Below are 18,206 nucleotides of genomic sequence, written 5' to 3' on the forward strand. Positions count from 1 at the left end.
GAAAACTGAGCTACCTTATCCAAAAGAAAAGGAGAAGATAATTGACAATAAAGTTGAACAATAATAATAATAATAATAATACAATCTGTCAGAAATAAAATCCAAGGAACTTTTTATGATCTAAAATCTCAAAAGACAAATTTGTGCGGTGCCACTGGAACATCTTTGGACCGACATCTGTTGAACACTCGATTCCAACCAAAAAAATAAAATAAAATACAAACATTATTTGACAGAAACATAGCCTTCTTCCATATCAAAATCATTACAGCATTACATACAATATATAGATTCAACTCAGCTTTTTATAGATCCTCTCACAAAATGGAAAACTAAATGACACCAATAATTAATGATAGAATTAAAGGGGGAGAAGAGGAACAAAAGCTGCTTACTAATTTTGAAGCTGTACATAATTATATGATGTTGTGGAACTTCCCTTTCCTTCATTGTTAAACAAATTCAAACCCCATCAGAAGCTTCACAGATTTGTACTTCTCTCCCTTCACGTTGTGGAGTGGAACTGATCGAATCCCTCTTCTTAGTTCTGCAACAGGTAGGCATGTCTGTCCCCCGAAATCATCCTTTTCAGACATGTCGTACTCGTGAACTTCGATTCGAAGTAAAGCGAGTTCTGGAACAGATAATGGAAACTCAAACTCCTCGTTCCAAGCAGGCACCCAGTTATCCTCTAATGTTTTTGTTTTCTTCATTATGGTATCAGCTGGAACTCCAGCAATTCCCACCTGTATACACAACAATAACCAAACGATCCCAAGTGCAGCAACAGGTTTTAGCAGCTATACTTTTTTAATCTGAAAACTAACTTCCATTGACAAAAGGTTTTGGCTACATTCAATCAAAATATTGTAAACTTCATTGACATACCCTGGTGTAAAAGTCTGGTGGGGAGTAAACATCAAAGTGGGTGTGGTGAAAATCATAATACCATCCTTCCCCCATATAAACAGTCACCTTTTCAACAGATAATAGAACCAACATTGTCAGTACGGTCAAATAAAATAAGCGAATGTACATTTACACTTGAACATTGGCTACAGGAAACTGAAGCACAGTCAAACGAAGGAGGGAAAAAAGAAGTTTGCGAGCACTTACTTTCAAAGTTGTTTTCACAGGCAAACTAGCTCTAGGATCAAAGATCTCATCATCTGAACCAGGGTTCAGTATAAAATCTGGTTTTTTTACATAACCACATCCACCATTAGCCCTGAACATCCCATGCATCAACCATAGGGACCTTCCATAACCCTGTTATAATTCACAGATCATCCAATTTTCAATGTTCGGAAAATTGGAGAAACAAACATAAACTAATCAACAAAATGATGGGATTTAGAGAATTGGAAGTCATTGGATAAGTTAACTAGAGAAAAATGAAACACGGCCCCATTTCAGTTAGCAGCCAAATGCTTAGGAAGGGGATTCTAAGTTTCATAAGATACTAATCTATCAAGGTTAGCAAGAAGTCGGATACTATCCAATCTTCCATCTCAACCTGCTAGAGCTCAAACATTCTTCTTCTGACAAACAAGATCAGAATGGGAAAGAATGAATCAAGAAATTTTGTAATTAAACAATCTATATCTAAATCTTTGATTCAATATAGACGAAGATGAAATGACCTGCATGTTCAGCGCAACCATTTGAGCACCATGAGTCCACCCAATCATTGGGTTATAATTGGATGAGTCAAACCTGGTCCCCTTTGGATAGATTCTCAAAATGTTCCTCTGAGTAAACCTACAGCAAGTAAGAAGAGAAAACTCAAGAAAAATAACAAAATTTTCCCCAAGAATGAGCAACCCCTGAGAGAACATATGAACTACATGAAGACATGAACTCCATAACAATGTTACTTCTATAAGGAAAAGGAAAAATGGGAAAATGATTATTTTCCATTATCGTAGATCACATTAAATACCAAACTTCTCCCCCATCCTAACCCCTACACATCCATCCATATAATTATACAATCACTGAACTTTGGGGCATTTAAACTCCAAAGAGTTTCCATTCCACAATCAACAAAAAGTGTGTGGCTTTATGCACCCTGTCTCTGCCTTTTCTAATAAACACAAGAACTTCAAAAGAATTTGGACAACCTAAATGTAAGCCCATTAAAATGTATGTTCACTTAGCCCATTTACTATTGTCATTGACTGAACAAATTTTGTTCTTACCTTACTATCTGTTTTCCATGAGTAAGTACTGCCTTTTCTAGTTGTTGCTCACTCAAGCTCAAACGTCTAACTTTCTCAGGATCCACTTTGAGGCATGCATCAATACCCCCTTTGGGCTTTCCCGCATGAATAGCGATCAAATTTTTATATTCAGGTGCAATATACTGTGTACAGTCTGCAGACTTGGGATCTCCATCCTCAGGATCTTCCTCGTCGTTACTATCTTCATCCAAATCTTGCTGCTACGTATAACCAAGCATTAGATCAAAACCTGTTTAAAAAGCATAAGGATGAGAAAATTCTTGGGGAACATTACAGACCTTGTAGTCAGTCACAGTACCATCTTTCAAGCTTGACACTTCCCTTCCCCATGCTGGTGTTTCTTTATTTTCCCCAGAAGTCTTTTCCTTCTGTGGCTCACCCTCCTTAGGAACATCTTTGGTCTTAAGGTACTCCTTAGGTGGTTTAGTTGATATAATAATCCTTTTCTTCAGTGATTCGGGAGAAGGAAATTCCTTCAAGCAGTCAGAGCCAGGAGAGAACAGGATGTCTTGAAATGTACTTGTAACCATCTACAACAGTTCAGAAAATTATAAGGTTTTAATATTAGACATACACAAAAACAAAAGAGGGGGGACCTAAACTGCTGCACCTCAGCCACTTTAGCTTGAAGATTAGGCGGAAGATGGTCTTCCAATGTTATTACAACTGGATATTCTGATGCAACAAAGGCATGCTCTTTAATAGATTTCAAACATTTAATAAGCTCCACAGGGGTAGTAAGTGTCCTGAAAAACAATCTCCGAATTAGGAATGATCAATAATAACAAAGATTCCACATAAAACAGAAGATCCCATTACTGAAAGAAAAGCAAGGAGATACAAACAACACCTGCCATGAAGAACATCTATATCATCCTTTGACGAATTCGGCCATATATCCAATTCAATAACTCTAACTCCTCTCTGCAGGGCTTGTATGATGGGAACATCACTGCAATCACTGCTGAGCTGATTCCCAGTCAAGTACGAGTTGTGACCTGTATATATGTAATAGTGCGACAAAGGAGCACTCATATCTTGGTGCACCTGAAAAATCAGAATATACGCCATTCCATGTTCAGTCATAATACCGAACTTGTCCTCGTACCACCAGAAAAGTAACAAGATGCTTTACCCCATGAAAAGCTGAAAACAAACATTAAATTTGATGTATAAAACACACACCGACACGCACAAAGAGAGAGAGAGAGAGAGATCCGGAATCTCTTTTAAACAAGGAAGAACACAAGAGGGGCTCAGTAATCAATTAATTTCTACACATAATTAACAGTAACCCCAGTCATCCACAGCAAAATAAACGAGCCAAAACATACAGAAAGAAACTAAACAATTCAAAAATCGAAAGCAATTATGAAGAGTGAGCAGAGTGAAAAGAAAGGCAAAAAAATTACCCCACGAGACTCGAGAGGAGGGTTGAGATCGCTGAAGAGGTACTTAAAGAAGGCTTCAAGATTGAGGGCCTTCCGATGGAAGATATTCAAATGCTTAAGCTCGTTAGTACAGCGCTCAATCATGTTCTGAGCGTCGTCCCTCGTCGTCTTGACCTCCTTCTGAACGTCGATCAAGAATCTCTGCAGATGATCAGCGTCCATGATCCCATTCTCGGAGTACTGGTCGAAGAGGTTCTTGATCTCTTTGGGGGCTTCGCTGGCGGTCATCCTGAAACGCCGGCGGAAGCAGAAGCACACTCTGTAGGTCTGCTTCGACATGGAGGAGAAGAATTAGAGGGATACGGGGGGATTTAGAGAGAGAAACAGTGAGAAAGAAAGCTCTGTGAAGAAGAAGAAGGGAAAAATCCACAGAGAACGGAATTGGAAGAAGATGAAACCAAAAGAGAGTAATGGTAGAGAAGATTATGGCCCACATTTCTCAGCAATTATAATTCGTTGGACCTTTTAATTTTAAGCTACACTTAATTAAAATTTTATAATTAAAATATACGCTTTAAATTTTTTAAAATAATAATTAATTGAAATTACTCTATAAATAATAAAAATATAAAAATTTTAAATTTAAATTTAATACATCTCATTCTTAACGAATATAGCATAAAGTTGCATATGATCCAATCACATAACACATGTCCATTATAAATATCGTCAATTACATTATATGTCTATGTTCTTATCTGTAATTATGTTGATACCTATTTTTTATTAATTTTTCGTTTATTAATCATATTTATCACCTTATTACCCAATAATACAGGGGTCTAATTGCCTCTCTCCCTGCCACATCAGCATGTTTAAGTCTTCATTATTATCTTTTCCCCTAATTTATATTGCTAAATGTGACTCACTGATATAGATATTCATATTTAAGTTATTATTATTATTATTATTATTTTTCTCTAATTTAGAGTACTAAAGGTGACAGGCTGATAAAGATATCCATAATTTCTTAAAAAAATTAAAAGTGAAAATAATTATTAGAGAGAGACTATTTTATGTTGCGGTGTAATGAATATGAATAAATAATGTTAGGAAGCATTTATTACAAAAAGAAAAAAAAAATCCAGTCCCAACCTTAACTGCTTCTCTGTTTCCCACAGAACATGTTTTTTTCTTTGATTTTTATTTAACTATGTCGGCCCAATGTTGTGTCTGATTTTAATTGTTTTATTGATTAATTTTGGTTTTATTTCATAAGATTTAATAGTTTTCTCCCTTCGTATCATAGTGACATAAATCAAATTCATCGTCGTACTTAACTTTCATAGAATTTTCTTTCATTTAATAAAAAATATTAGTTTTTTTATATATAAATTATATACTTTTTGATACTTATATTAACTATAAACCTCAGTTGAATAACTCATTTATAAAAAATGAACAACAAATAATACCAATAAAGAAAAGAAAATTACATTTTTTTTAATCTATTCTTTTGAATAGTCTAAATTTTTGACACTTTAGCCGATAAGATTTGAGTTTGATATTATTCTTGTCCATATAATCACTTTTTAATTACTTTGACCCGCGGAAGTTAAAAGATGATTTTTTTTTACATAAATACTTAAAAAAAAAATAAACAGATTAAATTTAGGATTAATTAACAAGGTTAAGGGATATTATTTATTTATTTGGTAATTTAGCCTTTTTTTTTTTCTTTTTTTTAGAACAATTATCAATTCAGCATTGTTTTCACCTAAAAAAAAGTCGGCACTGTTTTAATTTCAATTTTTTCACTGAGGAGGTTTCCTGAAAGTCGAGACGATCTTGGAGCAAAAATTAGAAGAGATGCCCACAATGAAGAGGTTATTCTCAGCGGTCTGTTTATGGATCTTGTTTCTGATTGCTACAATTGTCTTGATTCTGGTATGATTTTCCGTCTCCATCTTCCATTTATCTTGAATGGAGAAGATCAGAGCTCCCAATTTCAATTTCTAAAATGTCTTTGTTCTTCTTCGTTATGATTTTTTCTTGCTTTTCGCAGAACCAATTAAATGATAGTGGTGTCTCATCCGAACAAAAGGTTGTCGATGAAGTGAGTTACTGTTTCTTCACTCTTCGTGTATCTCTTCAATCAAACAGAACTCACTTTTGTAATTGATTATAGGAAATCAAATTGGGGAAGAATCCTACGACGGTGACTCACAGAGTATACTTTGATATCGAAATCGGTGGAAAGCCCTCTGGTATGGCTCATTTCTTTTTACTTTCTCACTGTCGAACTAGTTCGAAATTTTTCGATCCAATTTTGCCTAGGGAGGTGGGTTTTGTCTAAGAAACCTAATGTAAGGTCAGGTTAATCATTAGTTTCTCGAGTGGAATGAGAGTGATCAAGTAGGAGAGTATGAGACTGGGCATGTGTTTTGATGAGCTTTGCTGTGTCCTTGTAATGAATTCTAGTCAAAACTCAGATTAGAGTGGGGGAATTATGGGTGAAATTAGATCATTTTGTTTTCTTAATGGAATTTCATTGTCAAACTTAATGATTCATCCTGTCTAATGAACTACTTGCTAGAATCCATATCAGTGTTAATGGAGGAATTAGAAACCTGCAAAAGAGTATTAGGGCCAAATGCAAAAGTTGGGTGAAGAGTGATGACTCCTACAAAGATCGATCTCAATAAAATTTTCATATCTCGAGGAACATTGGGTAGTCAGGAAATCTTGCAAGCCTAAAGAAGGAAGAAAAACATGGCTAAGATTTGCTTCTGTTTCATATTTTGAACCAGAAACATACATTTATTCAAAAGTGGCAACTCATTTGAAGATCTTCCATAACAAATTTCTTTCTCACAGGACGAGTTGTTATTGGCCTATTTGGAGAAACAGTCCCTAAAACCGCAGGTAAGGAGCTAGTTCAATGATTCTTTGATGACTGTTTTTGTATTCCTATAGAAGGCTCTGATTATTCTACTTCTATATGTGTGTTCTGCAGAGAATTTTCGCGCTCTTTGCACGGGTAGCCAAGTAGATTTTGCTCTTCAATAGTTAGGTTTCTCTTCATATTGATTGAAGCAGCAAACATTTATTTAGTTTTCTGCTAAAATATTGTTATGTTTTGAAAATTTATAAATAATTCGTTTAATCTTGTTCTAGGAGAGAAAGGAATGGGGAGGAGCGGGAAGCCTCTACATTACAAAGGAAGCAAATTCCATAGGATCATTCCCAGTTTTATGATGCAGGGAGGTGATTTTACTCGTGGAGATGGCCGAGGTGGAGAGTCAATATATGGCGAAAAGTTTGCAGATGAAAATTTCCAATTGAAACATGATGGTCCAGGTAATCTTGACTACTTGAATGTTTCAAGAGCAAGTTGATTGAACATGAACACTGGAATTTGAGCACTCTAATATTTGATTTGAACTTACTTTTGGAACCTATTCCCGTCTTGAATGGATGGTTTGGCTTTTTATCAGGTTTTGTGTCAATGGCAAACTCTGGGGAGGACACAAACGGATCACAGTTCTTTATTACAACTGTTAAAACTAGCTGGTAAATGTTTCATTTGAAAGGTTGACGCAGTTCCTTGTGGAATGAACTTTTTAAAATCTGTTTGCTTATATCATAGGTTGGATGGGCACCATGTTGTGTTTGGAAAAGTGGTTTCGGGCATGGATGTTGTGTTCAAGATGGAAGCCGAAGGAAGTCAGGGGGATGGAAAACCAAAGACTGAAGTTTACATTTCAGAAAGTGGAGAACTTCCAGTATAGTTCTGGAAACAGAGATTGTTGATAACAAAGGTCCTCTCTCCCTACAACTTTCTCTCTAGTGAGATGTAGGCATCAGCTTCACATTAGAATCGATCATTCCAATGACATCTAATGTTCTCATTCACATTATTTATCATTTCTATACATTGGATTGTTATCTTTGTAAAATGTCAAGATTTTCCTTCTAAAAATGGTAGATTGGTGTTGAAGTTTTAGCATCTTCCATGAACACAAAAAGCACAAACACACTTCATCTTCTTTTAGAGATTCCATATTCAGAAAAGTTTTCAAAATAAGCACATCATCTTCTTTTGTGGATTCCGAATTTAGAACAACTTTTATTGAAACAGGTACCGACTGCAAAATCAACAGATTTGATTGAATGATATCTTCAAATATCTCACTTACCATATCTACTTAATACCATGATTTGTGTTAATAAGTAGATATTTAGTAAAAGAAAGATTTTTTTTATCTAAAATATCCTCACCTTTCTACTGTTTGATCGTTCATGTATTTTGGGTAAAGAACAGTACGGCAGCACCCTTTTGTGTCTTGTATAACTTATATGATCAATCTCAGTAGCTGTTGTTTGTTATATGACAATATATAGAAAGACATGGAAACAGGTAGTAGTTCTGAAAAGATTTAGAATATAGAATTTATACTTTTTGTAGTTTTCCTTCTGTGGCCTGAAAACTCAAAAGCGTCTGGATTTATATATAAAAAACTAAAGCACTTTTGTTTCCCATATGATGTTCTGTTTTATCCTCCGCTGCTGATAAGAAAAGTTTCCCATCTTTTGGGAGAAGGTAAGAAGAAGAAGAAGACAATGAACTCTGACAATCATGATGATGATGATGATGATGGAAGCATGCATTAACTGTTACATTTGAAAGAGGAAACACATTTTTAATGAGAAAAAAACACCACCACAAAGCATACACATACACGCACCACCTGCGAGAAGTTCTTCATTCTCGCATTTCCAAACCACCCACTGCCCACCTTTTATTCNGGGGAAAAAGAGGCATTCACCTATTACAGAGATGGTGCGATTTTTTTTTTTTTTTTTTTTTTATTTTCTTTGTTCTTTGTTTCTGTGGCTTGAATTCTTCGTCAAGCATCTGGGTTGCTGCTTCCTCTTTTGCCATTTCTGGATTTGTTGTTATTGAACCCAGAGGAGAAGTCAGAGGAGAAATCGGAGTACATGGAGACAACTTTAGAGATGTTCCCATTGAGTTCTTGGATGAGAGCCACGTTGTCCACCATGTTGCTGGGAATTCGAGACTGGTGGTTCTCGTTCACCTGTTGAATCAGCACTCTGTTACGGTCCAGCACTGACTGAACCTGGCGGAAGGTCTGGTCGAAGGAGGCCCACACCTGGGCGTCGCATTCGTCAGGGAAGCCGTCGTGTCGGCCGTCGTCACTGGTGGTGGTTGTGGTTGTGGTGGTGGTGGTGGCTGAAGGCTTGGTTTTGGATTTGCGGCGGGGGTTGATATCGGCCATGGTTGGAAGTGGAAGTGGAAGGGGAGTGGGAGGTTGTAGAGGAGGAGGAGGAGAAGAAGGCAAGCCAAGGTTGAAGGAAAAAAAATGGAGTTAGTGATGACTAAATACTGCTGGGAGGATCCATTATCGGTGTAGCTTTGGAACGTGGAGCTGAGAGACTTTTAGAAGGGCCCACGCGAAGCGAACAGCGCGTGGAAAGAAGATGTATAGAAGGCAAAAAGGTGCTTGGAGCAGACCAAAACTTGGGTGCTAGCTGGGCTACACTCAGGTTGCAAACTACCCACGTGGCATAATATTGTGGTGCCACGTTTCAAGCATTTTAAAAAATATATATTTTTTTCAGTTCTTTTTATTACTTTTTAAAAATTGAGAGTGTAAGATAATACTACAGAAAAATATGTTCGAAATTGATATTCTCAAATATTTTTGGAAAAAAACGAAAACATGTTATATTTGAACATAGACATATAAAACGATATTCATTAAATGAAAATATAACAAATACAATAAAGTAAGCAAAAAAAGTAATATGACATTCGACACCAAAAAGTTCAGCCACATGGTTGCACTGCAAAAGTTGGGTGATATTTAGCATCCTAAGTTTTGCTCCATTCGATAATGTTTGTTTGTTTGAACGAGAATTTAAACTTTTAGATAGATAAACATCATAAAATTATAGTGTAAATTAGTTGATTTTAAAAATAAAAAATAAAAAAAATAAAAAATAAAAAAACCTTAAACAAAAAGGTTAGAGTTTTGAATTTTAATTCCCACGAATGAACTCGAAAAATACTTTGATCGTAAAGGAGTAGATGCTTTAACCGAGCTAGTTGCTTGTGAAATCATCAAACTTGTAGCCCGAGTAAAATATGATACAACTTCATTTTAGTTCAACAAAAGTAAAAATTTAAATCTTTAACTTATTACAACTTATTAATCTATTAAAGACGGAAATAAATAAAAAAAACATTAAGATTAATTTTTTTTTTTTTTTTTTCTCTTATACATATGGAAAATTAATTAATTATATTTAAAAATAAAAGGAAATTAGAGAAAAATGATTTGACAGTGGCGTGAGTAGTCACATCTCATTATTACCATCCCGGTAAAAAAAAACGTGCAAAAAAGAAAATATCCAAAAGGAGAATGTGAACACGCGCTAAAGAGCGCGAGTGGGATAGATTGATTGAGAAAATATCCAAAAGTGAATATAAAAAAAGAGAGAAAGAGAATTAATAAATAGAAAAGAGTAGAAAAAGGGTTCCACGCAACACCAAGTGGGTCCCGCCCCAATACCTTTAAGCATCTATCTTAAATATCTTCACAAATATCTCCTCACTATATTGTTATTAAAAAACCAATAGAAATTTCCTTTTTTTCTTTTTGTAAATTTACTAATTAAGTAATATAAATATCTTTTAACTCTTTCTTAATTTATTACAGATGGCAGGGAATAATTTTATCTCCCATTCCTTAGGATATTTCAATTATATTCCCCTATTCAGTTAATTTAAGTTTTAAAAAAAATATAAAATTGTAGAAGAGATTATTGCTTAAACTAGAAGTTTAGATTTTCATTTTTCATTAATACAATAAATACAAAAAGGAAAAAAAAAAGAAGGAAATTATTGAATGATTCTTTTTTTCTTCATTTATTGACATTAATTAGTTGTCGTAAAAGAACCCTAAACCCTAAAATCAACGTGGGTATTAGTCAAATCATATTAAAGTTTGTTTAATAGTTACGATCTGATAGAGTAATACCAAGAAAAAAACACTTTATTAATGTAACAAAAATGACTTTTACTTCATTATTGGAATTAACAAATTACTGAAATGAAAATAATTCATAAAAAGAGAGAAAATGGTGTTGAAAACTTGAAAGAGACAAGTCAGAAAAAGTGTACATAAAAGAGAATAAAATATGATCGTTGAGAAAATATAGTGATGAAAGAATCTAGTAACACCAACACGACACACGAGTTTTTCCAGCATACTCAATATGTCTTGTACTTGCTCATATCATAGAAAAATTTTCAAAAGACCACCCAACATGTCTAAATAAAACACGTGGAAAGTTCTTATGATTGAGCTATCAAAAAAGAAATGTACAACTTTTTTTATATCCTATACTACAAACAAACTTTTCTGCTTCAAACACTTAATTGCTGGCTTTGATTCTAAGCAATAGTGAAACACAAACATTTTTCACAACCTTTTCCATAATTAATATCACTCTGGATGGTTCAAATCAAAGCCATTTACTCCATCTATATGTAATATGAATTGAAAAATAATTATAAAGGGACTACTGAGGTACAAATATTCTACTTTTGGCTACATCAGCTGAGCTTGCCTGCTGTCTCTGTGTGATGTTCAGTACAGAAATAAAGCAGCACATATGATATTATTAATTTCCAAGAAGCTTATGAAAAACTTATTACTAATTTATAATACAACATTCTATCCACTCAATCCTAAAATTTTCTGCTGCTTGTAATTGCAACAATGAAAGATCAAGTGCTGCATACTTCTCTTACATTCCCTTCTGCCTTCTATGGAATTCTTGCATGTCTGGCCATTGTTGAGCAACTGATATCTGTAAGATGGCTGCAATGGGGAGGGGGCAATGCAAGGGAGGTTGAGAACAAAACTAATCCCACATGATATCTCGGTGAATGATCCAATCGGACCCGTTGAGAGTTTTTGAGCCATCGGCTGCAACAAGATCGTAAGGTGAGTCTTCTGCAAACTCGGTTGGAAGGGACTTCCAGAATAGAGATGGCTTCCATTCAGCTTCCTTGAGAACTTTCATGATCTCCTCCACCACTACTTTGCTTCCTTCAGCTGATAAATGAATCCCATCTCTGCAAAATGGGGCAACAGGAAACAGAATCGCTTCAAACTAAACCAAAAACCAACCGAAAAGATGATGCCCAACGTTTTTCAGTTTCCTAAAACTCGTAGCATCTTACAAACAAGAAAATGGAAGTTTGTATTTCTCAATCAGATTGAAGAAATATGAATTACAATCAATATTCAAAAGGATGATGAAAACGAACTTACGTGAGGCAAACGTTCATCCAATCATCTCTTTTTTGGAAGGCACTAAAAAGATCAACAACTTTTACACCCATTTCTTGGCACAGCTTTACACACGCTTGGGCATACGCCTTGCACAACTCATTTGTTCTCACCAGTTCACTGAGAAACTTGCTGCATAATTTAATAAAACAAATGAACTATCTTAGAATAAAAATACAAAATAAACAAGGACGTTGGAAACAATGCATTAAATTGCATACGGCACCTTGAACTTTCACGAACTTTGGTTTCATTCACCGGAGGGCATGTTAAAAAGATAAGGCGCGTTTTATCTGAAAGACTCTGATTTTTTAAGGATTTATATTAGAATATGCATCCACAGCAGTTAACATAAGAAAACGAAGAGTATGATTGAATTTATTCTTTCAGCGACCGGTAAGCTTGTTAGCTACAAGTAATGCTTTTACCTACTAATCTCGCGTTCAATAGTCTTTTGAGGATCAATTTAGTAGGCTGATGTTAATATCAAGTTTGTTTTTGGAATACCTGGATATGAGTTGCAATTTTTCTCATGTTATCAATGTATTCAGGAAGTGGCACATGAGGGCCAAGGCCAGATGCATGGGGACCCATTGAATCATTACCACCAAAATAAACTATTACCAAAGAAGGCTGCACAGCAGCATCCTGAGACTCAAGTAAATAAATAAATAAATAATATGGCAGAAGCAATGATAATAATGACAACGTAGATCGCACAAAGAAGAAAAGAGGAACAAGTAGGGGTGAGAATGAAAATAATGTTGTGTGAAAAACCTATTAATCATACAGATATTGATATCAAATTAACATTGCTGGTTTACACAGATCGCCCCGAACCTAAATAATTCAAATTCCTTAATCAGAAATGAAACTAAGTCGTCACTTAGTATAACCAAGTCATGTGACTTGAGAGGTATTTGGAGGATGCAAGTAAGGAAGAAGGTATTATTATGCCCTAATGAACTGAAGTAATCAGGTCTAGAAGAGATGGGGGAGCTTTCTAATTCCCCGTGTTTCTACTCTCTTCGTTGATAAATAATATCAAGTTCTATCAGTCTGAGAATTTCTACAGATTATTTACAGTTCCAACTGATAATACTTGCAGAACTCTGCCCATTGAATTATTTATATGCAATGGCAGCACAAGGAAATCATTCACAAGTGTAAGAAATGATTGCAAAATTCCATCCCTAATGGAAGTGTGCTAGATTTTGGTACTTCCATCTAGCTAATGAAGCTAGGAACTTTGATTAGGAGATATAGTTGTGATACTATTGGGGCCCGTCCTCTTTTGTCCCTTCCACACATGAAGATAGAATTAGCTAATAATAGCATTTCTGAGAATGCAATAAGAAGTATGAACTCCCACATGACGATCTACCTGGTCTATTAAAATCCTATCACTTTTTATACAACCAAATGTAATTTCAAATAGTTGTCTGGTGAGATTACAAGAGGTGCGTGTAACCTGTCACAAATATTTATAGTTCAAGAAAGCAACTAAAGGTAACATTCAAAAAATCCAGCAAATGAATTTCATTTGTTCTCTATCCCTTTTCTTGGAGTGTCCTTTATAAAAGAGAGCAAGGAAGAGAGTAAACATCACTTCAGTTTCATGGATTAACCCTATCTTTTTCTGTGCAATGGGAACTATTGACGGAGATGAATAAAGGAATTTTCCAAAACAAGGGAAGGAATTTTGACTTCTCTTTACATGTAGTCGATTTTCACTTTAGTTAGTGTCTGATCCAAAGTTTTTTGCAACTATTCTCTCTGTTCACTTTTGTACAATTTGAGAGCCTTTTTGCAATCTCTTTGGTCTAGGGTAGATGCCTCTCCTCACCCCTCTTTCCTTTTTTCCTTCTTATATTTTTTATATATCCCTTCATATTTTAATGAAATGCTCTTGCTCTGTGTATATGTGTATATCTAAACTGGGCAACGTTTTCATATACATCCATTCCTATACCCTATAGTTTATTCGGCATAGAAAAGTGGTTCTGCTTTTGAAACATTCCTATCAGATAAAAAGAATTTTAATGTCAAACATATAAGTGACAAATTTGTGTGATTTACACATGAGGAAATAGCTAAACAACCATATAATTCTAGCAAACAAATAAAATAATCAGACACCTCCAAATTCTACAAAACTTGACACAATACCTTTGGAAAAACCTGATCAAGAACCTGTACAGCGCGCCGAGAATTCCAACTTAAGTAACCTCGTAGAAATATATCTGCCTGAAAGGAAATGGGCTCAAGATAAAATTGTCACAAAGCATACAATAAGGCACGTAAAGAATTCAAACTTACAAACAAATTCCACTAAAAAATAGCAGCAATCTGATTTCAGACTGAAAACGGGGTGGGGGGGTCTCTGGAAAGTAGTGTAATAAGAGAATCTTGAAATGCTAATTTTTTATATAGAGGCAGAAAATAAATAAGAAAAAATTGTAGGGAAAATATATTATTTAACTAATTTATGCAGAACAGAAAATGCCACTCTAGAAAAAGGAAGGAATTAGTGCAGGGGAATACAAATGGTTCTTTGGTGAGAATACTTTTGAGAGCGACGACAATATTTGCTTCGATACAGAAAATTTTTTTTTTTTTTTTTTTGATATGGTGGAAAATAAGAAGAAAACATTCTGATTCGCAAAATATGTCACATTAGGGAAGAATCCAATCATATTTCAAAAATAAAAATACGATCATACCATGGACATAAGGGAAAGAAAATATGGAATAAATTTAAAAAATCATGTAAGACAGATTTGTAAATATTTAGTCAAAATGGTATATAGTTGACAGGAAAAGGTTTCCCTTTCTATAAAGACCCAACACAATAGGTTTACATCAGATCTCAAGTTATATGAGCTTAAAAACAAGCCTTAACAATATGAAGCCAAACCCAGCAGCCTGATGGAGTCCTTTCAAGCACAAGTAGAGTAGACTGATGTAGTCTTTTCAAGCACAAATATAACCATCTAAAGTGGGGTGCAACCTAAAAGAGATGGCCATACCTCTTTGATGAATGTGGTATTTAACTTTGATGATTTATGTCGTCAACTTGACCCTAACTCAACTAGTTAAGACATTGGATTCTTAGAGATCTAAAGGTTCAAATCTCTGTTTCCCTTTACATCCATATTGATCAAGACTTGCACAAAACACTTTTCAGTATAAAGATCAAACCAAACAACTATTCTGCAGGTTGAGAAAATCCAACCTCTATGAAGTGAGAAAGCAACAAAACTTAAAAATGAATCCTTAAGATTCTCAAAGGCTAACCTGATTTGAACTCATTTACTCTAAGAGCTGTTTATATTTCTGTTGGCTCTAGTCACTATACCAACCCAACAACTAAACTATAAGATAAATAAATAACTAAACAAAAAACAAATTCTGTCTTCAGGCTTCACCGGAGAGCTATCAAATCCAAATTTAACAAAAGAACTTCCATGCAGAATCCCATTCATTTCAGGTAAAACGAAAAGGAATTTCCGTTGAGGGCATTCAAAGATGGGCAGATGGGTCAAACATTTTCAACAAGAAAAAAGCAGAAAAGGAAAGCAGAGAAAAGCGAAAGTGAAAGATGGGTTACTTTGCGGGCATAAACATCGGAGAGTATAGCACCCCAACCGCCATTGGAGAAGCTGAACTGAGTAATGGAAGATCCAAAAAGAACGAACTGAGGTCTCGAAGGTCCTACCATGTCCGTGCACTCAATCAAACAGATACATCAAAAGGGAGAAGGGAGGGAAAAAAGGACGAACCGCCGATTTTACTCCCTCTTGCTCGGATGAAGTTGTTAAGGTCACGAGAGAGAAAAGGATGAACAAATTGAAAGCGAAATTTGACAATGGGTAGCATCTCTGCAGCATTCATTTCCCTCTATTTTATAAACAACCGATTTTTTTGTTTGAGCTACGCTGTATCTTACCTGCCTCCACTCAACATTTCTATCTTCCCCCCAAAACAATTTGTTAAATTTTGTTTTAGAAACGCCATTTTTAAATTATTGTTTTCAAGATAAAATAAAGTTTTATATGCAATCGTTACCTTTCTCACGCTGAGTTTCAACGAACCGTTTATCATACCTAATTTTCATGTCATAATTTTATGTTTATGATCCTAGACTAAGCGTACATGATAGCATTTTTGTAGACTTCATTTAAACTATGCGAGCATCCTTTGACCTTAAGGTCATGCTTCCCATGTGAATTAATAGGTATAATTAACTGTCCACCTACTACTCGCAAAGAATGCCCCCACAAACAACATTGGCCAGGGTAGGTACTCCCTAGCTAGGGGGCAATTGATGGTGGTGTTTTGTGGGGGCGACGTATAGTATAGGCATCCTGTCATGTTTTACTTTCACAACTAAAAAAATTAAATTTGCATATTGTTTTTTAGATTTTTTTTTTTTTTTGTAGGGTCATATACCCATTAAAAAGATTCATCTACTAGCAACATTATATATATGAATATACCGTAACACATTTCTTTAGAATTGTGATTGAAATGATAATAGTCAATCGTTGCTATATATTTCAAAGAACACAATTTATAGCTCTTCCGGCAACTAAACATTTAGTAAATGACTAAAAACAACATCTTTTTCTTTAAATATATGCGTCCCAATTAAAGCAAATTTGGATAGGTATGGTTGGGAGGTGATTTGCTTGTGAAAGGGTTGGACATGCATTAAAAGCACCTCACCTATCTATAATAACCAAGCAACCAAACCCTAATTTGTCATTAAATGAGATGAGAGTTTTGTGCTTTTGGAATGTATATGCATTTATAAAAGTTTTTATGCTTTCAATATATCAAACTAATGTTTTGCTGGCTTAAGTGTGAGGCCCCATTCATAAACTTCATCCATCAAATCAAATAAAGTTTTGATGGGTCTCACCACTATTTTTTTTCTCTTCAAAATTATTGTTATAGTCAAATTGAACGAAACAAATATGGTCGATTTTCTTTGTCGGTTTGTCGGTTTAATATCAATTGGCTTACTATCTCAAAATCATTCGAACGTATTCAAGATTAGAGAAGGTTAGTATAGCTATTAGATGAACTTAATATTGGAACGCCTACGAGCTATGTTAGATGTAAATAACACGACTGTTATTATTTATGTTATGTTATCTGAATAAATGCATGTATTTCTTTTTGTTTGATTATAATGGATATGTTGATATTATTGTGTTTATGCATATCCGAATACTAATTTTTTTAGTGATTTTTTTCTCCTCTAGTTTAAGTTATTTCAAAGTATACAATCTTATAATTTCTCCGATTATCTCTTATGTTATTACGTCGTAATTTTATTAGTTTACGTTTTTATTTTATTAATTTATACATTTTAATTTAATATTGAAATATTACGTATTTCCATTTTCCAGTAACTAAAATGCACAATTAATTATAATTGATCTCGTTGACTCCCTAATTCTTCAACGGGAGCTGGAAACTACCCACTAGAAGAATCCGCAGCCCAATGGAGGAATCCGCAGCCCAATGGATCAGCATAGGGTGGGCTTGAACCTTGGGCCGGATTTGTGATTGAGCCTTTAATCACAGTAGTTGGGCTCATTTTGGTTCCAACCAAAAATAAATTAAAATTAGAATGGAAAATTTATTTTTGTTAATTTTAAAGAAATTTGAAAAGTTGAGAAACTCATCTTTATTGGTATACAAAGTAGGGTATGAAATTAAAAAAAGTTTAGGCTTAAAAGTGGATCGAATCCCACTGTTATAGAAGAATGATGAAAATTGTCATTTATACCAGCACGACGAAAGAACTAAACTAAGAGTAACGAATTAGATACAGAGACAATTGAAATTTAGACACGACACTCGAGCAATAGAAAAATGAGCTAAGTAGGACGGGAAGGATTTATTTCCATCGTAATCTTACAAAGAAAAAACCATTAAAATTTGAAAAGGACAAAACGTGTATTAGAGATATGGTTTGGTGTTGTAGAAAGTGGGAAGGATTTTAAGCAAAAAGAAGGCTAGAAATGAAGATACACGTAAAGATGTGAAAGAGAAAAGGAGGATGAATCTTTTATATACGTGTGTGACCATATGATAAAGTCCCCTACCTTGTGAGCGAAGCTAGGGCTTCATGTTGTCATGGGCAAGCCACGTGGATATGTTTTTGGCTTTGGTTT

The 18,206-nt window shown here is 34.7% G+C and overlaps 4 protein-coding genes across 6 annotated transcripts; 1 reads left to right on the plus strand and 3 right to left on the minus strand.

Moving 5' to 3' along the window:
* Nucleotides 1-204: 204 nt before the first annotated feature.
* On the minus strand, nucleotides 205-4,123 carry LOC111796085 (phosphoinositide phospholipase C 2-like). Of its 2 annotated transcripts, none has more exons than XM_023678776.1 (9): nucleotides 3,656-4,123; nucleotides 3,094-3,290; nucleotides 2,854-2,989; nucleotides 2,522-2,773; nucleotides 2,202-2,443; nucleotides 1,644-1,761; nucleotides 1,117-1,269; nucleotides 889-975; nucleotides 205-746 (listed from the first exon to the last, which is right to left on the minus strand). In XM_023678776.1, exons 1-9 carry the CDS (start codon nucleotides 3,971-3,973, stop codon nucleotides 453-455), a joined length of 1,797 nt encoding a protein of 598 aa, XP_023534544.1. In that variant the 5' UTR covers nucleotides 3,974-4,123; the 3' UTR covers nucleotides 205-452. The 2 variants fall into 2 exon arrangements, with proteins under 2 accessions (XP_023534544.1, XP_023534552.1); XM_023678784.1 differs by having other exon boundaries at nucleotides 2,202-2,440; nucleotides 3,656-4,119.
* Nucleotides 4,124-5,437: 1,314 nt separating this feature from the next.
* LOC111796100 (peptidyl-prolyl cis-trans isomerase CYP19-4-like) lies at nucleotides 5,438-7,643 on the plus strand. 2 transcript variants are annotated; one of them, XM_023678795.1, is made up of 8 exons: nucleotides 5,438-5,581; nucleotides 5,700-5,750; nucleotides 5,823-5,901; nucleotides 6,512-6,559; nucleotides 6,651-6,674; nucleotides 6,812-6,994; nucleotides 7,132-7,207; nucleotides 7,284-7,643. In XM_023678795.1, exons 1-8 carry the CDS (start codon nucleotides 5,504-5,506, stop codon nucleotides 7,423-7,425), a joined length of 681 nt encoding a protein of 226 aa, XP_023534563.1. In that variant the 5' UTR covers nucleotides 5,438-5,503; the 3' UTR covers nucleotides 7,426-7,643. The 2 variants fall into 2 exon arrangements, with proteins under 2 accessions (XP_023534563.1, XP_023534571.1); XM_023678803.1 differs by having other exon boundaries at nucleotides 5,700-5,738; nucleotides 7,284-7,642.
* An 840-nt stretch (nucleotides 7,644-8,483) lies between these two features.
* LOC111796115 (protein EARLY FLOWERING 4-like) lies at nucleotides 8,484-9,289 on the minus strand. Its single transcript, XM_023678809.1, has one exon. It carries the CDS (start codon nucleotides 8,932-8,934, stop codon nucleotides 8,545-8,547), a length of 390 nt encoding a protein of 129 aa, XP_023534577.1. The 5' UTR covers nucleotides 8,935-9,289; the 3' UTR covers nucleotides 8,484-8,544.
* A 1,890-nt stretch (nucleotides 9,290-11,179) lies between these two features.
* Nucleotides 11,180-15,921, minus strand: LOC111787805 (GDSL esterase/lipase CPRD49-like). Its single transcript, XM_023667864.1, has 6 exons — nucleotides 15,629-15,921; nucleotides 14,188-14,265; nucleotides 12,526-12,666; nucleotides 12,245-12,321; nucleotides 12,001-12,150; nucleotides 11,180-11,801 (listed from the first exon to the last, which is right to left on the minus strand). The coding sequence occupies exons 1-6, from the start codon at nucleotides 15,737-15,739 to the stop codon at nucleotides 11,588-11,590; spliced, it is 771 nt and encodes a 256-aa protein (XP_023523632.1). The 5' UTR covers nucleotides 15,740-15,921; the 3' UTR covers nucleotides 11,180-11,587.
* Nucleotides 15,922-18,206: the final 2,285 nt, after the last annotated feature.

The sequence above is a fragment of the Cucurbita pepo genome, chromosome LG01, assembly GCF_002806865.2.
Source record: "Cucurbita pepo subsp. pepo cultivar mu-cu-16 chromosome LG01, ASM280686v2, whole genome shotgun sequence".
NCBI classification, from domain to species: domain Eukaryota; kingdom Viridiplantae; phylum Streptophyta; class Magnoliopsida; order Cucurbitales; family Cucurbitaceae; genus Cucurbita; species Cucurbita pepo.

Coding starts and splice junctions, on each gene's coding strand:
- LOC111796115 (XM_023678809.1), bottom strand. CDS start 8,934: ATGGCCGATATCAACCCCCGCCGCAAATCCAAAACCAAGCCTTCAGCC.
- LOC111796085 (XM_023678776.1), bottom strand. CDS start 3,973: ATGTCGAAGCAGACCTACAGAGTGTGCTTCTGCTTCCGCCGGCGTTTC. Junction 2,774..2,853: donor TTCAAGCTAAAGTGGCTGAG/GTGCAGCAGTTT, acceptor GAACTGTTGTAG/ATGGTTACAAGTACATTTCA. Junction 747..888: donor CACCAGACTTTTACACCAGG/GTATGTCAATGA, acceptor TTGTGTATACAG/GTGGGAATTGCTGGAGTTCC.
- LOC111787805 (XM_023667864.1), bottom strand. CDS start 15,739: ATGGTAGGACCTTCGAGACCTCAGTTCGTTCTTTTTGGATCTTCCATT. Junction 14,266..15,628: donor CCGATGTTTATGCCCGCAAA/GTAACCCATCTT, acceptor ATTTCCTTTCAG/GCAGATATATTTCTACGAGG. Junction 11,802..12,000: donor TGGATGAACGTTTGCCTCAC/GTAAGTTCGTTT, acceptor CCCATTTTGCAG/AGATGGGATTCATTTATCAG.
- LOC111796100 (XM_023678795.1), top strand. CDS start 5,504: ATGCCCACAATGAAGAGGTTATTCTCAGCGGTCTGTTTATGGATCTTG. Junction 6,560..6,650: donor AACAGTCCCTAAAACCGCAG/GTAAGGAGCTAG, acceptor TGTGTTCTGCAG/AGAATTTTCGCGCTCTTTGC. Junction 6,675..6,811: donor TTTTCGCGCTCTTTGCACGG/GTAGCCAAGTAG, acceptor ATCTTGTTCTAG/GAGAGAAAGGAATGGGGAGG.